This window comes from Abrus precatorius, unplaced genomic scaffold (assembly GCF_003935025.1).
Source record: "Abrus precatorius isolate BTA unplaced genomic scaffold, Abrus_2018 Scaffold2, whole genome shotgun sequence".
In the NCBI taxonomy this organism is placed as follows: Eukaryota; Viridiplantae; Streptophyta; class Magnoliopsida; order Fabales; family Fabaceae; genus Abrus; species Abrus precatorius.
The window spans coordinates 35873570-35893860 of record NW_020874362.1 but is presented as its reverse complement, the minus strand read 5'-3'; the positions used below and the strand labels follow the sequence as shown (position 1 = coordinate 35893860).

At 28.1% G+C, this 20291-nt stretch overlaps 1 protein-coding gene across 1 annotated transcript; it reads right to left on the bottom strand.

The window, feature by feature from the left end:
* Nucleotides 1-4779: 4779 nt before the first annotated feature.
* On the bottom strand, nucleotides 4780-20047 carry LOC113858440 (ABC transporter G family member 2-like). The gene is given in 16 exon segments (XM_027491102.1): nucleotides 4780-5511; nucleotides 5680-5766; nucleotides 5889-6080; nucleotides 6349-6474; nucleotides 6607-6693; nucleotides 6796-7266; nucleotides 7457-7536; nucleotides 8028-8246; nucleotides 15223-15934; nucleotides 17503-17592; nucleotides 18073-18267; nucleotides 18398-18523; nucleotides 18593-18679; nucleotides 18781-19251; nucleotides 19372-19451; nucleotides 19867-20047. Coding segments are annotated over 16 exon segments (3873 nt in total). The 3' UTR covers nucleotides 4780-4842.
* Nucleotides 20048-20291: the final 244 nt, after the last annotated feature.

The following is a 20291-nucleotide window of genomic DNA, read 5'->3' as shown; positions in this document are numbered from 1 at the left end:
TTTTAAAAAAATTCTAACAAATATCTTATAGAATTTAGTAAAAAAAATAATAAAAGGAAAATATTTTATGAAATATAAATTTTCTTAGAATATCTAAATTTTAACTGTTTTATGTATTGTTACTTAAAAAAATTTGTTCTTATGGTACTTGTTAATTTTTTTTATTTTGTAATGATCTTAAGTAACAATGCATTTTGAAGAATCATTAACAAATCTCGTTTGTTTTTTATGATTAATCATAAAAGAAACATTGACTTGTTATTTTTATTTTTACTGAATTAATATTTTAGTAAAATGTGTCACGTAAACTAAGAATAGAGTAATAATATTACTCATAAGGTTTGGACGTACAGTTTTGTGTAATATGTCTTCATTATTAATAATTACAAAATTTTTATTTAATTTAATTTTAAAACAGAAAATAAAATTTAAAATAAAGTCATAATTGTATAATTTTCAATAAAAAAAAATAACACTACTAATTTCACCTCACCAATATGTTGGTTTTTGCCTTAAATGGTAAGTACCTAAAAATAAAATATGTTACTAGAAACAATGTGTGAAGTGAATACATGTCATTATGTCAAAAATTAACAAAAAGAAGAAAGTCAGTATTATATAAAATAAGAAAGTATTCTATACTTTCTTACACGTAAAATTATTATAACCATTAATTTATATAAATAAATAATAAAGTTAGTAATTTATTTAAAAAATATATAAATATTTTTTAATTTTTAAAATATTAAAAAAATTACAATTCTAAATAAAAATATTTAGTTTCTCAAAATAAATATTCAGTTTCTCAAAACAAAATTTATGCTTGGCTTGATAGTAATTATTAACTTATTCCAATTATCAAATTTTATATGTATTTTTTATTCTTTGAAATAAGACAAATTAAAGTTTTTAATATTCTAGCAAATGAAATATTAAAAAAAAATGTTTTTTTTTACTTTTTGGTATTTTAGAAGGAGGGAGATATTAGAAAAGAAAGAAAAATAAAATTGCAGTAACTAAATTGGAATTTTTTCTTATAGCAGAAATCATGTGATTCAAGTGTATTGGTCAAGAAAGATAAATTAGCCGTTTTAAATTAGTTGTTATTTAATTTTAAAAGTTTAAAACTTTATTTGATCAAAATATTTTTTAAATAACTTATAACATTTTCAAAATGTTACTTAGGATATGTTTAGTATAAAATTTTTGGAATATATATATATATATATATATATGTATATTTTAATTTTGAATTAAATATATATACTGATAAATATATTATTAATATATTAAATTTATATATATTATTTAAAAAATAATTTTAAATACATTTATTTAACTAAATAAATGAATATTTATTTAGTTAAAATTTTAAAATTTATGAATATGAGATAATAAGATGGAAGATTACCTATACAATTTGTTTATGAGATTAATTTAGAAAATATTGATAAAATCAATAAACAAATTATAATATATATTATTATTATTATTAATCAATTCATTTGTAAGAATATGTAAATCTAATAAGTTATTTTATTAATTTATTATTATATACTTAATAATTATAATAATACGAAGAAAATCATATATTTAAAATAACTTTATAAATCAAATTTTAATACTATAACTTCAAATATTTATAGAATACGTTAATTTCTTCTGAAAAATAAACTTTATTTTCATTTATAATTTAATAAATTCCCTATTTTTTGTCATTTCATAAAATTATTTAATATCATAATTCTAAAATATCTAAATTAGTATTAAATCTTTTTTAAAAATTAAAGTAAATATGTTAATATCTTTTATAAGCAATATAGAATAATGTATTTATTAAAAAATAATAAAGTATTAATGTTTTTAACGTGTTTTGAAGATCTCTTTTTCTATATCTTTATTTTTAAATGGAGAAACCATTAATGTGTTATATTTTTTAATCTCTATTCTCTGAGAGGTGATACTAGTTATCTCATCGTCTTTAGGATGTCAAATAGTGATGACGTAAGTGACATTTTATCTTATTAAATCAATTAAAAAAAGATAATATATTTTTTTTCTTAATTATATATGTGTGAAATCAATTAAAGAAAGAAATTAATGTTCATTTTGATCCTTTTTAGAAAATTGTAAAATTTTCTTAAATGATTTTCTTTTCTTTCTCTTTATAATTTTGCGAAAATTATTTCCTCCAGGGTTACCAGCATAATTTTACAAAGATCTTCATCCTCTTATTTATTTATGATTTGTTGCCCTTGGAATAATAGAATTAGTTTTTATTCCTTGAAGGGGTATTTTTTATGGAATATTTTAGTGATTGTAGTTCTAGAAAATGGTTGAGATATTACTGAAAATGAGTTTTGACTATATTCAAAATTTGACATCCTAGAAGCAATTAGTTCTAAAAGAAAAATAATGTCTTTTATCAAAAGTTATTTCAAGTTTTTTTGAATTAAATTATTTGATTTTTTGGATTTGAGATGCTTGCCTTAAGAGGGTAGGAATTGTTATTTCCTAATCCATTTTGCTAGGAGTTCTATATCCTCCCATGTAATTATTTTTCTAGAAGTAACATTGACCTTTGTCATATTTATCACAAACAAGGTTGTTTCCTTAGTGTTTAGTCTCAGCAAAATTGTAGAATGACATGGGTTCATGACTTTAAACTAGATTCTATACATTTTAATATTTAAAATAATTAATTTAATATGTTTCTGTATAAAAAAAACTTGAGGTTTTTTTTAGTAACACTTAAAGTATATTGGTCTATGATTAAAATTATTTTTAAAAATTTCTATTACAATATATTATGTTTAGCATCTCTTAGACACATAAAAATAGATGCATTTAAATATTCATTAATCAAAGATTTAACTACTACTTGAATATATCTTATAACATTTTATATGTAAAATTTTATATCTTTTAACATGAATTATAAGAGAATATTTGTTTAATAAATGAAATTTCTCTTAAGAATATCATTCTGGAGAAATATTATTTTCAATAATTTTAATTATGTAATTAGAATTGTTTTTTGAGGCATCCTTAGTTCATCTCAAAAAAGTGTGTCGGCATTTGTTTTCTCTTTCTTTCCCTTGACTTCGTTAAAGCTAAATAGCAACTGAAAGAGACACATTAAAGGATCTTTTCTTTCATTTCCGTGGATAACATTGATCCACAATCTTTTCTCTGGTTAACCAATTATTAAGTTTCTTTAAGTATGTATAATTCATCTTGATAATTTTTTTAATTATTTATTTTTTGATTAATATCTTTAAAACAAATTTTTTTCTATTAAAAATATTATATTTTAGGATATTTTTTCATATTTTAGTTTGCCTCAATGAATAAGGTAAATTATTTAAAAGTTGAGGGAGTTAAAGAAGATCCGAAAGAAAAGTGGAAAAAAGTACAAAGAACTTTTGACTTGATTATATATTTCTAAATCATTACTATGATTTGGTTTCATAAAAACATAATTATTAAGTTATTATTTATCTGAATTTTAAACTTAAGTTAGAAGTTAAAAGTTTGTTTTTGGTGAAAATTGATAAAATTGGAAAGTTTTTTAAAAATGTGAAACTATGGATTAAAGAGGAGGAATTTTGAATTTTTTATTTTGAATGAAATTTGATATTTGGGTAAGTTACTTTTAAGGAAAAGTCCATTTAATTGATTGAGTTTATAATAATTTTTAGTAAAAAAATAAAAATTTAAGAGTTTTAGATAAGAAAATAATAACGGAAGATTAAATTTGCTAAACTTTAAAAATAAAATGACTAAAATAAATAAATAATATTTTAAAAAGTTAAGTAAATTTAATTTACAAAATGCAATTAAATGTAAAGTTTTTTAATAGAATTTTTTTTTTTTACTTTTCTAGACTTTATTAATCTTTTTCTTTTATACAACAATCATGGATAGTTGAAAGCCTACTATACTTACAAGAATAATCAAATCATATTAACACAATACTCCAATCAATACTACAATGTTACGTAATAAATCATTACAAATCAAACCATGCTCACTTATTAACAAGTAAAAACTTTACCAAACTAAACAGTAAAAAATAAATGAAAAATCAGTTACTTCAAAGCTTTGACTATCTTTTTTGAAATATGAATGGTAACTCATTTTCTTCATACTTTATATATTATTTACATGCTTACATCTATTTTATATATTCTACGTAAATTATATTCTCGTATAATTTATGCATAATATTATTCTTCAACATAAGTTTTCGGTCATTTCCACATCCGTCTTTTACATCTTTTAATTCTTTAGTCAGTGCCACATTCATCTTAAATAAATATGACGAGATTAATACTATTGTTAATGAATTTGTTGTGGGATATATGCATGTCAAGTTTAGGGTAGTGCTCGTTCTATATCCTTACTACTTCTCATGCTTGGGAAGAAATATCTCTAGCTTGTTTCACAATAACCATTTCTTACCATATCATCGCAGTTTTGCATTCATAGGAATACAAGAATGCTTCCTTTTTTTTTTGTAATTATCTATATTGTTTTGTGATTCATACAATGCCAATTATTGCTCAAAATTTATCTCACAATAAGATCCATAATATATATATATATATATATACTTCGACATGAATACAATTTCTTTGCCAGCACAGGCATCACAAACAAATATATACAATTTTCATGTATATTATAAGTTTAACTCAGAATTCCATCATCTTGTAAACTTTAGATTCCTTGGTAATAATAAAATGCTTAGTACATAACATATTGCCACACCCCGATTTTGCAGCTCTTATGGGATACCTCAAACATGATTACTGTGCCTTGGGTTACAAGCAATGCAAGCTAATCAATCTCACTGCTCCTTGTCACTTTAGTGAACCTAAAATTTGCTTGAGGACAATTAATTGCTGCAACAATAGGTTTCAACTTCTCAAAGCTCCTGATGATAACAAAAAATAGAATTCTATATACCACTGCCATTCCTACCAAGATAGCAAAATCCACCCACTTTGAATAATTCATTTCCATTTGCCATATTTGTTTCAGTATATCTTCACCACTAATTGTCATGGATCCTCCAACTTGGTTGCTAGTGAATGTTAGACCTTGAAACTCATTCTTGAATAGTCCTTGGTAGGCATACTTGTGGAAGGAAATGTAGTGCAAAGGGTATCTCCAAAAGGGCTTAGGAATATCACTTGGCAGCCTATAAAACCCACCATCTAACATCATTATGCCCAAAATTCCGGAACCAAGGATTATACCCATCAAGAAATTGGGAACCATACTTGCAACAATCATCATAAGACCCTCAACCAAGAAGACAGATATAAAAAGCATAGATATGAAGTACACAAATTGTTCATGCCCTTGTTGAAGTCCCACTAGGTAATAAACAAGTGCTCCTGGGATCAATGACATCAACAACAGAAATGGAACAGCAGATAACGTGTTGCCAATGGTAAATGCAGTGACACCATAATGCCCATTAAGTCTTTCTCGTTCAAAAACCTAATCAAAGATCAAAGACATACATCACTAAAAAATTCAAGAATGTGACATATTATTGATCAGGCATCCAAATTATAAGAGAGGGCTTTCAAGTGTCTCAAAAGCTAAGATTACAAAGACCCTAAGAAGTGACAATGTGAAAAAATCTTTTTAGAGAAACTACTTTACCTTCATATCCTCCACGAAAGAAGGGAACCCACCAACAGTTATGAAGGTCAGGAATGTAACAACAAACACAAGCAGTGAACCTCTGGCCTGAAACCATCAAAATTCGGCTTTAAATTAGTTTTTTCTTTGGGATCATGACTATAAAGTAGCTTATATTGAAGTTTCGTATTATATTTATAACACATACTCTGCCTCACACTATGTCTTACCTGAATTGATTCACTGCTTGAACCAATATCAAAGAACATGGTACCAAGACTTAAAGCCAAGGCACCATAGATAAGAAGGCGTAACCAGTAATAGCCTACTTCACGATACATATTCACGAAAGATCTTCTTGTAAGAATGAGGCATTGGGTAAGAAAGTCAGCATGACATTTCTTCTCCACTGGGTCCAAGTCCTGCATCCATTTGTTCATCACTTTTAATGATCCAAGCTCACATAATTTCATTTTTGTATAGAATATCCTTATTAAATTAAATTTTTCTACAAACAATACAAACTTTTGCAATACAAAAAATTGCTTCCTTCATGTTTATGATTTTCATGTTATGATAGGGCCTGGTTAGGAAAAGGAAAAAATGAATTTGCTTTATTTATATAATTTAGTAAGATTTTTTCTCTACTCTCCTCCCTTTCCATCCTTCTAAGGGAGCAAATAGACTCACCCTTTTCTTTATTTGAGCAATTTCTCTTTGAACTTGATGACGAATCTCAGATGAGTCATATGATTTAACAAGAATATGAATCGATCCTTCAGTGCTGAGCCCTCCAGCTAATCCTTTCTCAGGGTCCTGCAAATGATGAGGTGAATCAGTTACATTATAGAGGCCACTGAAAACTGAAGTAATTTGCACTGAAGATCAAAGAGTGATTCCCCTACCCACCCAAATGTTAGCAAAGTTCTAAAACAAGTCTGTATTTACCTGTTCAAAATCCTTGTTAATGGTTTTTACGAAGTGATCAGCAGGGCTATGGAGACTTGGGCAGGGAAAACCATTTGATGAGAAAAACTGTAGCCAAAATTAGAAGTTAATCAGTCATTGTTTTCATTAAAAAAAAAAAAGAAGAAAAACTGGTGTGTGGACACACAAACACTGGTTGTAGTTTCCAACCTTATTTGCAGCAGAGACAGGTCCAAAGTAAACTGTTTTCCCAGAAGAAAGAAGACAAAGGTTGTGGAAAAGTTGAAAAATTTCATTACTTGGCTGATGAATTGATGCAATAATAGTCCTTTGAATTCCATCCGTTTTGTTTAAGTTAGATATTCTACTCATAACATGATAGGAAGCTGCACTATCAAGTCCACTAGTAGGTTCATCAAGGAAGAGAAGCCTGGGATGTGTTAAGATCTCAATGCAAATGCTAACTCTCCTTTTTTGTCCACCACTAACACCTTTAGATCCCCACCCTCCAATCCTTGTGTTGATAGCATCTTGAAGACCCATTTCTCTGATTGTGAGATCTGCTCTCTCTTGTTTTTCTGACTTGGACATTGAATCTGGCAATTGAAGGTGAGCTGAGTAGTATACAGCTTCTTTAACTGTCAGAGTTGCCAAAATAGTATCATCTTCTGTTACATATGCCTGATTTCAATGGTAAGAGGGAGAAGATAGATTAATAGACTGTGTATATATATGACTCCTCTATGGCTAATTAAAAGAAAAAGTGTTGTATGACTCCTCTATGGCTAATTAAAAGAAAAAGTGTTGTTTCTTTGTGTGTGAGTGTATAGGGGGTGGGTGGTTCTTCAAACGCTTTACAAAATATTCTTACAGTTGCTCCATAAGCTAGTGCTTGTTTCCTGCCATTGATTAGAATTTTCCCTGTTTGCTTTGTCCTTGAACCTAATCTTCCTGCAATTTCACATGAAGTATATGATATTATGATGTTTATGAAGTTGATAACTGTCCTGCTTGTAACCCTGGAAAATTTTTGCAAATTTTATTTCTTTCCCTTTAAATTTTTCTGAGACTATATGATTTGTGAATTTGTTTTCCCTTTGATAACTGGTAAGCACGGTTTCCCTTCTATGCAGCATTCTAATTTCTAAATATAATTTGACCAGCAAAAGCATTTTATAATTTAAAAGAACTCAAACACAAGTGGAAGAGAATGTGAGATTTTGAAGGTCATCATAGGCAAGAAAATGAGCATGCTTGTATGAAATATGCTTTAATTGAGTGATATTAATATATAGTTGCAAGCACAGTACAAAACAAACAAAAATCCCAATCATTTGAGGCCCATGTATTGCATGTACATATTTCATTAATAAAACCCATGAAGTTAAATGCATGTTATAAAGTCAAAGTATCATATTGGATGGTCATCTAAATATCATTACCCGCTAAAGCATCAAGCAGTGTTGACTTGCCACAACCAGAAGGACCCATTATAGCCAAGAGTTGTCCTGGTTTGGCATAACCTTTTAGGCCCTCAAGTATTGGCTTCCTTCCATTCTTTCTTTCATTTGAAACAGTCACCCACAGGTCCTCCCACGTCAAGAAAACCCCCTTCTCTTCATTTGCATGATCAACTTTCCCATTTTCGATTGATTTCATCCCTTCCACATCAAATGTGGTCTCAAATTCTGAAAGGGGTGGCAGATTTTTAGAGATATTGTTTGGTTCACATTCACTAGTATGAGGTTGAAGTGGAAGGCTCATGATGAATTTTGTGTGTGTGTGTGTGTGTGTGTGTTGGGACTATGCTACTGAGAGTGAGAGGGTGTGCATTAGGATGGTAGAAGAGTATGGTCTGTTCAAACCTTCCAAAGCCTACTTGCTATATAAAATGTTTGGTTTGTAATATAGAATAACTGTTAAAGAAAAAGAGCACTTTTTTAGCACACTTTTGGATGGTCAATATGAAATTGGTGATCAAAAAAGTTCATAAAGTCAAAGAAACAAATCAATATAGTTGTCAGACAAAAAAAGACTCTTGTGAAGTGGGGAATTCTACTGTAACCCTACTTGTACCTACCTCCAAATCATTTTCAACAAAAGAAAAAATATTATTTACTTCTTGCTGGACAATGTGTTAAATTTTATCAAACATGAAAAGAGTATTATTTTATTAACATCAATTATATTTTACACTCAACTCGAACAGAACACTGAGCTTCGCACATGAACCGAAAAAAGAAACCAAAAATCCAATAAAATCTTTGCCAATGTTGTACAAAGTATCACAAAAACACCATTACATTAGCGGGAAGCCAAAGTCACATGTTATAATAATGTGGGTAAATTTATTATAATTATGTATGGATTAAAAATTGATATAAAAGGTCACTACTATACAACAATTTGATGACCTCTTGAGGTGAGTGATTAATGAGCTTGAAGAAGCATGCTAATTACTAATTAACACCTGACGCCAGCCTCATACATATGATTTGATATGTCTCTACATTCAACAAATACAATATTCATACGTTTACATAAATAATATGAAGTTGTAGAAGCCTGATTAATATCAAACCTTCACATTCTTGTCTTGAATATTCAGGGGAAGGTAGAAAATAAATGTTGACACTTCCAATACACATACTGACAAACAAATACGAGCCACCAAATGTAAGTTTTAATTGTATTTGAAATCTTAAACATTACAACTCGTTCCTATAAAAAAAAGGAAAAATGGAGTTTCTATACTAAATGTGATAAATTTGATCTTTCAAAACATCCCATTCGAATATATTGTATCATCAAGGAACGCTCACGTTCTTATGGAAAAAGACAAGTGTATTATTTGTTGTATTTGGTACGAGTAATAAAGACCAAAATAGTAATGGATGCGGAGAAAAAACAAAACAAAAACTGATTTTGATAATAACAACTTTTAAGATTCATTTTAAGTATTTTAAAATCAGTAACTTTCACTACAAAAACAAAATATTCATTACATTAAATGTATAAATATATAATAAATATTTTGTTTTCAATAAAATGTTATTAAATATTTAGAAGTTCCATTTTTAAGTAGTCACTTATATGTGGAGGATAAATAAGAAATCGAGAGTATCATTACTCAGTGGAACACAGTAAAGAATACACAATACACGTCTATTTCATTTTCCCCCTACTCCTATAAATAAAACACACCTAACACTTGCATTTCACGCATGCAGTCATTGAGCAATTCAAAGTTTGATTAAAAAAAATTAGATAAATTGGGTTTTATAGACAGACCAAAATCTGAATACGCATTAAGATTTAATTAACGCTTACATATATATATATATATATATGGTTGATTGTTAGACTAAATGGGAGTCCCCTTGTTGATTAGGCTTTTGTAATAATTTATTATTAATATGATAATATTTAAGTTTCTCTGATCAAACTTTTGTGCGGTAAGTTAGAGTTTTGTCCAAAATTTCAAGTGCAAAGTTTTTTCGCGAAATAATCTGTAAACAATAAAAGAAAGTTCTTTAAATACATTGAATGACTTTAAACTTTTAAAATAGTTATGCAAAATGAATTTCAAATTGTGTAAAAATAGATCAATGCATAAGAAATTTTTACACGATCATATCAGGTAAAACATTACCTACAACCATATTAAATGAGAACATTTTTCGTATAAGAGTAAGAAAAACATATATTAATCATTAAATTTTATGATTAAACAGACAAATTAAAATATAAAAATGACATAACTTTTTAAATAATCATGTAATCTTAATTATTTTTTTACTTTCATATAAAAGATAACTTTAATAAAATATATTGTCATATATATATATATATAATTTTGAGAAAACAAAATGATATAAAAGTGAAGATAAATCATTCTTTTAAGAGCATGGTGACATTTAGACAAGAGTTGGTAGATCCTGATGAGATCACAGCACATGTACAACTTCTGCAAGTTCCAGAGAGTTTTCAGCCAGAAGAGCTACCAGATTAGGAACTTTCTTCTATGGTCCCAAAAGAAAAAGCTTTTGCCTAACCACATTTTTTTAATTAAAAGAAGCGGAAACAGCACTGTGTAGACTCGCCAAAAGGCCTAAAAACAAAGGGGTCTTGAATGTTGAGTGTGAATAGTAGATGAAGTTGGTAGTGTCCACACTTAATGCTTGGACACACCCAAAGTCCACCATTACATCTTGTGGCTCCTAAACCACCCCAGAAACAAACGTAGTTGACAGGTCACCCCAACACTTTCAGACCACTATATACTGTTCTTCTATCTATAATCTTTTCCCAATAAATCCATATCCTATACACACAGATTCCAATAAAAAGAAAATTAATATATAATTAAACCTTGGTTTCATTAAGATTTCACTTTGGTAATGTTGGTGTGATCTTGTCATTTCCTGTTGCGCTTTGCATGAGTCTTAGTTTGATGCTTCTTATTGGAAGAGTAAAAGGTTGGCAGGTACAAGGTACCCGTGCATAGAGTGTCATATTGGACTTTCTCAGTAGTTAATATATAAGTTTGGTTTGGATAAATTCTTTAATAAATATTTACAGGAGCGAAAAAATTGTAAAATAATTTTAAAAATTATAAATTAAAAACAACTTATATTTTTATTTTCTATAAACATTCATTTATTTTTATAAAAATTGAGTGGATTTTTAATAAATACTTATTTAGAAACTTACCCCAGTTAGTTATTAGTGAGTTGAATTCAAAAGACAAATGCCAATTAGCATAAACACTAATATAGTACTGTATATGAAACCCTCCCACTGATTTTCGTCAATTTTAATTTTTTTTTTTATGATTATTTGAACCTTTTAATTCTTTAGGCTACTTTTTAAGGGTATATAAAAGATATTTGTGATGAGTTTAGTAAAATCATAAATACATTTATCATTAAATATTGATCCATAATATGTTAATAAAAGAGTACGACAATTCTAATTTGTTTGGCTAAATACGGTTAAATTAACAAAATTGTGTAACTTGTAATTTAATAGATCCAACTAAACATAATTTTAAATATGTTGGCTTGAGGGTTGGCTCAAATTAATATCGCCACCATATATTAATGTATGTTAGATTTAGGGTTTGTCTTAAAGAGATATATTATAAAAATAAATTATTACTTTTGTAAGCTGATGTTAATTTATTTTAATAATTTTTTATATAGTTTATTAAAATAAGTGATTTTTAATTTATTTTAATAAATTATCATTTAAATAAATTTTATTTTAAAACGCATCCTTAAGCTGATATTGTTTTGAGCTTATTTAAGATGTAGGTCAATCTCTTCATATCCATCTAGCTACTATCAATTAGTTAGACAACAATATAGGGTGAATCACTACATCTACTTACCTCTACTTCTATCCCCAAAAATAAAGTCATGCAATTAATCTTAACTTATGCTTCGTTAGCAGTTTATTTCATGTGTTTTGTGTGATTATTATATAAATTATAAATATCTTCGACAAGAACCAATTTTATATAAAATAAAAAATTTATATTATTATAGGGATAGCTTTTTTTTCATATGTAATTTAAAAAAAAAAAACTATATACAACTTGAGCTAATTTTTATTAATATATTATAGGAATTTATTATTTTACTAATACTAGTCTTGTTATCGTATGTCTATAAATTTAGTCTCATAAGCATTTTAAAAGTTATCCTGAGAAATATTCAGGAAAAAATATGAATAATTTTTTTAAGAACTTATCATATACGAGTGCTATTTTTCTGAAAAATATAATTAAATATGTTACAAAATCATGACCAAAGCAAAATTTAATTAAGAGGTGGTACCTTCAGAGTCTGCTACGGTAATGGATCCATGGCCCATGAGCCCATTTCCTTATGAAATAAATTGACCTGAACGTGGAATCTAATAATAATAATAATAATAATAATAATAAAGGGTTTCTATTGAAATAAAAACCCAAAGTGGGTTCTAAATCTGAAAAAATGACTAAAACAAAATTGTCAATTACTAATAAATAAAAATGATTAATTGTTAAGCTAGTATTTACGTCTAATCTTTAATAAAAGTCAAAATTTTACTATTCAACTTGAATATACAAATTGTGTATTTTACATTCAAATATAATTTAAGAATGTTAACAAAGGAAGGCTACCCACTGCGAGTAAAAAATAGCTTCGTACTCAACCTATGCGATTATTTGTTAAGCATATTCATTATTATTTGTAGTTATCCATGAATATTTGTGAATGTTTATTACAATAAGTATAAAAAAATCATAAAAATAAACTAATGTAAAGTAATTTATATATATAATTATAATTAAAATAATAAAAAAAATAATGCCCTCAAGTTATGAAAATAGTACAATATTTTATTCTAATAATGAGAATATAATATCAAGTTAAATACATATCAAAATTATCGTAAAATAGTAATGTTAAGAACATATTTATTTGAATATACATCATAATATTTTAATAATTTTTACAAATACCTTAACATTTTCACTTGCCTCAGTAGAAAGTGAGTAAAAAAATTGTTGAATTAAATTTGTAAATATTCATATGTGTAAATATTTGAATTTTTACTCACGAATATCCATGAGTGTGAATAGTTTTACTCTTTTTGAAATTAATTTGGTCAATTTCTTGTTTAATTCTAACCCAAACTATCGGTTTACGATAAATGGTAGATATGATATTTCTTTTACAAGTTGTCAGTTCTCTCATAACTTGCTTTTATACCATTTATTTTTATGAATTATCTTACAATTATTTTTATTGAAACATTTTAATAAACTTATGAAACACAAAATGAAATTCATCTTATAAACAATCGTTTTTAATCATCAAAATACACTAACATCTTCATTATTAGAGAAAAATTTCCAACACTTTAAATATCTCTCTCACACACACAGCCGGTGCTGAGGTTATCAATGCGCTATTGCTGAGGACTGACCGGTGATGATAAGCTAACTGTTTTCAAAATTTATCTAAGAACTTACATTAAAAAAAATTGTTAATTAAAAATTATAATGTTGAATAATATTCATATTTTAAATGAATTATGCGATATGAATTTTTATTATATACCCTTAAATATATTTCGATAATATTTGATATTATTAATGTTTTAAATTTTTTATATTATAATAACTTTTATTGTATGTATATATTCTTACATACATATAATATAATATGTACTTTTCTGACGGTAATTTGACCGCAGATAACGTTGATCGGCGACGGTTAGGCTGGCCATAAAATGCGCACCATTGATGGCAAAATAAATATTACGTAGCCCTTGCAAATGTCATTAATTGGATGACCTCAGTCGTCAAAATTGAAAATTGAATCGACGGCTGCGTGATTGTGGAAATTGTTGGTCAATGTGATGCAATGTTACAATCTGAAATTATGTTCATAACGTGTGAGATGGATGATGAATGGTACTAGAATTCAAGTACAGGAGAGGAAGTATTGCTCTGAGCATCACATTGTTGAGGTTAACAAGATAATGAAGTTTGCATGAAATTGTTGCGCAATTTTCCACGTAACTGACGTTGAAGATTCTTCTGACTCCAAGCTTGGTTGTCTTCACCATCACCAAGTGAATCCATCTTCTGTAAAATTTTATCAACCTCCTCTCTTACTATTACCAAGAATTTGGGGTTAGCCTATTCTTCTATGTGAAAAATTTATCAAAAAATAGCTAGTTTTTCAGCCTTTATTTTTTAAAAGTGAACTAAATATTTTAATATGATCGGTTTTTGACATAGAAGCACCAATTTGAGGCAGGATAATTTATAGTTTTCTTGATCTTAATAAGATATTTATTAATTGGATTCCCTTTCTTCATTGTGTGAAGCTGTAATTTCAACTTGTTGATTTTAGCTCAAGTTTGAGACACAAAAAATGCGTCTAGTCTTTTTCATATGTGATGGGAGAATACCATCTTGGTAAGAATAGGTCGAGACACGAGGCCAATCGCCATGCTATTCATAATTGAGGTAGTCATTCCTAACCGGATTTCTTCGTGCTCTTCAAGAAATTTACGTCATCAAATTTGACTTAAATTCGACTAGTAAAGGTATAGATTGAGGAGCCATACAACAAAATGTATCTGGGTATGACAGGATATAAATCAAAGAGAAAAAGGGAAGAAGAAAGGAAATCTTGAGAGAAAATGAATAATTCTATTACATCATATTAATTGTGATTACATGGTCTTAGATAAACTTGATAAAAAAAATATCAATTAATAGAACCATTAACACGAGGTTAACTATTGCTTAGTAAGCGCATATATATATATATATATATATATATATATATATATATATATATATATATATATATATATATATATATTCAACATATCTTTATTATGGTATAGGTTCCCGGCCAAAAATGGTATCAGAGCCTTAGTTATCTGAATCAGGCCCTACCCTTCACGTAATGACACACTTAATATTAACCAACTTCGTCTTTTATTGACCAATTTTAGCCACTTAATATAAAAATTAATGGTCAATATCTTGCTGAAGAGAGGCTGGCGAAGATTCCGGTAGAGTGGATCTATTGAAAACTTTTGCTTGGGGACCACCATTAATGTCACCAGGCATAGGTTTGAACTTCTCCTTGCTCTTAACGATGGTCAAGAACAAAACACGATATAGAACAATCATTCCAAACATGATAGCAAGATCAACCCACTTGGAGTAACCCATTTGCACGTGCCATGTCTCAGCCAATATCATTCTACCACTCTTGGTTTTGGCACCATCACCTTGATCCAAAACAAATGTTAAGCCTTCAAATTCGTTCTTTAACAACCCTTGGAGAGCATATGCTAAGAAAGAAACATAGTACAAAGGGTATTTCCATAATGGCTTAGGAAGATCATTTGGTAGTCGATAGAATCCACCTGCTAAAATCATAAGCCCTTCCATTCCACCAGCAATGAACACACCGATTACGAAATTTGGAAAGATACTCCCAACAACCATCATAAGACTCTCAACCCACATCACAATGGCAAATAGAACAGAAATAAAATATAAAATGTTTTCTAGTCCTTTGTGTAATCCAGAAAGGTATGTAACTATAATTCCGGGAATAAGAGATATCATTAGTATGTAGGGAATAGCAGATAATATGTTGCCTATGAGAAAAGCTGTAATACCGTAGTGCCCATTTAATCTCTCTCGTTCAAATACCTGACACAATGAAAGGAAAATTTTAGTTGAAAAGTAAGACAATTAATCATTAATCAGAATACCTTAATTAATTCTTCAGAGCTGACAAGAGAAGAATTTGTATTCAAAATTCTAATTATAAAAGCATTATTAGAAGGCAGTTGTTTTTCACTTTTTCCTCTCATATATGATTTGACTGTGAAAGATACTTTTATTAGTGTTTGATATACTTTGCTAATTGGTTTTAATAAAAATGTCAGTTTACCTTGGATAAAAAAAAAGTGCCGAGTACAATGCAATGAAACTTTGTTCATGAAACTTTTTGGGAGAAATAAACATTTCTTAAATTATAAAGTTGCTCCAAAAAAGTTGACAAAAAGGGAATGGCAAATTTTTACTCAATTGCTTTAAAAGATAATCTATAATGGTCAAGGTTTATTATTTTGTTCTTAAAAAATTTTATGTTAAACTAATTGATTTTGTGGCCTTAATTTCTAGTTGAAATAGATACTTTGATAAAAAAAATTCTTAACATAGTCTTAGTAAAATTTTAATAAAAAAATGACATTTGGACAAATTTCTTTAAAAAATATGGTAAAAAAACAATTTTGTTTAATAAAAAAGTGACTTTTTTAACAAGTTTTTATCAATTATGATCAATAAAAATTATAATTTTTTAGTTAAAATGAAGAGATATTTTAATGAGTTTTATAAGAAATTAATGACTTAAGAAACATATTTTTGGTAAAAAAAAATTAACATATTTTACAAATTTATATGAAATGATGGTTAAAGAAACATTATTTCTAGTAAAAAAGGAAGTGATTTTTTTGACGAGTTTTTGGATAAATTGTAGACAAAAAAAGTTTTTGTCGAAATGAAGAGAGATGAAATTTTTAGTCAAAATGAAGAAATATTTTTAATTATTTTTTATAAGTGAATTTTGATTAGGAAAACATAGGTTTTTAATCAAAAATGATATTTCAACAAGTTTTGGCAAGTTCATGAGTGATTTGTAGGTAAAATTACAAAGGTACAAGTGTGTCAAAATTTAGTTAAAAAAAGATATTTTGAGATAGTTTTAGAAAATATTGTCTTTATTAACTTTGATCAAGAATTAATTGAAAATTACTTTATCAAAATTTGAACAAGTTATTTTTAAATAAAAAATCTCAAATACAAAAACTTCAAAAAAGATAAAAAAAAAAATTGTGTCAAATTGTCACTGCATCAAGAATAATTATTAACAATTATAGATGAAAATACATAACAAAGATAATGAATAATATATGATAGATAGTATATCAAAATATAGTTTTGAGAATAATTTTTACACGCAAACACTTGAACTCAAAATTTTTACATCGTCAAAATTTTCCATTAGTTAAACTCGACAAACAATAGATAACAATTATGTGTTTATTGTTGTTCAAAAGATGTACGTTTCATATTTTGTAATTTAATTTTAATCAGTTTACTTGTTTATTTCAATCTTACATTGCTTTATTTTAATATTTATTCTTAACTCTTCTTCTTTTGCCTATTCTATTTTTATTTTACTTTTTTTTACATTAATTTATTCATTTTATTAAGAACATACACTATTAAAAAAAACTTATAAGATTTCAAATTTAATCTCAAATTATTCTAAATTTATTTATTTACTTAAAAATTCACCCTTCAACACATAACAATTTTACCTTCATTTCCTCGATTAATGGAGAGAATCCACCAACGAGTGTCATGAAAGCCAGAACTGAAATAAAAAAGCAAAGCAGCGATCCTCTGTCCTGTAGCATCCGTGAGGATATTGTTCACGTTAGCCATAAAAAAATTGCAGGAAAACTATATTTACATACACAAAAAGTACATTCCATAATTTATTTTAATTTAATAACATTAACTTTTAAAAGTAGATTAAATAATAATACAACATATCTAACTTAACGCTGAGTGAAATAAGAAATCTAGTTTGTCAAATTTTATTTTAAAAACTAAAGTATACACGTATTTTAAAAGACTAGAATATATGTGTGCACAAGTAGTAATATGCAAGATAGACAAAATCACATTATTTTAACTCAATCAATTTGTGCATTCCATGTATCTTCTTTTATCATTATAAAGATTTTAAAGTTATAAATATTAAACTAAAATTAAGAACTTGGCAACAAAAGTTTTAAAAAATTAAACATTGTTAGTTTTGAAAATTAAATAGATGAAATAATATATTTTTAAAGAATGAAAATAAGATTTTACTGTAATTTTACCTGTATCGATTCCATGCTTAGGCCTACGTGATAGAAGATAGAGCCCACGCTTGCAGCTATTGCCATAAAGACAACAAGACGTAACCAATAATTGCTTATGTCACGATAGATTTGGAGTGAAGATCTTTTCGTAAGAACGAGGCACTGAGTGAGGAACGCAGCGTGGATCTTCTTCTTACCGTTTGCACCGGAATCCTAATAAACACGTCCCAAAGTTAATCATTCATATAAATGGTACTTCATAAGTCATAATTGATTTGGATAAAGGGTATTATTTATAGTGTTATATAGTAATGAAAATAATGCTACATGAAATTCAACTTACGCTTTCACTTATTTTTGCCACTTCAAGTTGAACTTGATTTCTAATATCAGACGATTTATAAGAATTTACAAGGGTATTAATTGCTAATTCAGCAGTTACTCCATTACCAAAGCCTTCTTCAGCATCCTGAAAACATATCAATTATGTTTCAAAGATTCCAAATAAACTCCAGCAAGAGTTAAATTGCATACACACCTGATTGAAATCTTTGTTTATGATCCTTAAGTAATGATCGGAAGGATTATGGAGAGGTGGGCAAGGAAAGCTATTTGAAGCAAAAAACTGCACTGGAAATGAAGTGTATCACTATGTATCCGATCAACTTAAAGTCAACAATATCCGTTTTTTTTTTTTTTTTTTAAATAAGTGTTTTAGTTCCTAACCTGATTTGCATCAGACGCAGGACCAAAATATACTGTCTCCCCAGAAGACAGAAGGAAAAGATCATGGAAAAGTTCAAAAACTTCACTGCTGGGTTGATGAATGGAAGCAACAATAGTCCTTTGAATTCCATCTCTTTGATTTAGACTTGCAATTTTACTCATAACATAATAAGAGGCTGCACTATCAAGTCCACTAGTTGGTTCATCAAGGAAGAGAAGTTTTGGGCGTGTTAGAATCTCAATGCAAATGCTAAGTCTCCTCTTTTGTCCCCCACTCAGGCCTTTAGAACTCCACCCTCCAACCCTTGTGTTAATGGCATTTTGTAGACCCATTTCTCTCAGTGTGATATCTGCTTGTTCTTTCTTCTCTGCTATGGACATTGAATCTGGAAATTGGAGCTGAGCCGAGTAGTATAAAGTTTCTCTAGCAGTTAAAGTGGACAACATAGCTTCTTCTTGTGTTACATAGCCCTGATTTCACGTATGAATGGGAGAGGTTAATAAAACTTTTTTACAATTATTCTTTCATCTACTAAAAAAAATGCTACATTGTTTTTAGGACTTGTAGAGCTTTATGGAATTTTCTCTTACTGATGTTCCATATGCCAGTTCTTGTTTGCGGCCATTGATTAAGATCTTCCCCGTTTGCTTTATGTTTGATCTCAATCTTCCTGCAACATAGTTTGAATCATATGTTAAATTTTTACATAATATAAATCGCTTCCAACCACAGCAAACAAAAAGAAACTTCTAATTAGATTATACTATTTTAGAATTCAAGAAAAAGTGAAACTGAATACTGATACTTTCTTTTTCTGTCACATATAAACTGATTCTAGATTATTTTATCTACGTCCTAATTTCATGGAAAGTGTTGGTTTTCTGACAAGCAAAGCGCACACGTAATTTACAAAGGTTTAAAAAAGAGAACATATATACTTGCATGTGTTCGTTGAAAAGTCAGTGATTATAACTCGAGACAAGAAACTCGTATATACACATGTACAGTGACATGGATGCAAGTACCCTTGTCCGTTGCTACGCATTCCTGGTATATAAATTGCAGTAGACTAATACTTAACTCACCTGCTAAAGCATCAAGAAGTGTGGATTTGCCACAGCCTGAAGGACCCATTATAGCTAAAAGCTTCCCTGGCTGAGCATAACCTGTTAGTCCATGCAGAATTTGTTTTCTACTCTTTCCATTCGTAACTGTGGCCTCCAAATTCTCCCACGTCACAGTAATGCCGTCATGTTTTTCTCCCATGTCAACTAGACTAACTTGAGTTCATCCTTTTCAATCTGCAGTTGACTATTTATAGTATAAGATTTTCTGTCAGAAAAACAACTAGATTACAAATTATCTTCTTTTTTTTTTTTGGGGGGGGGGGGGGGAGGGGGGGTTGTTGTCCTAATACAAATTATCATTTTTGTAATGAAAGTAAAATTCGCACTTATGTTTTATTACTTCACTTAAAAGGATAACAAAGATTAAAAATATAATTAATATT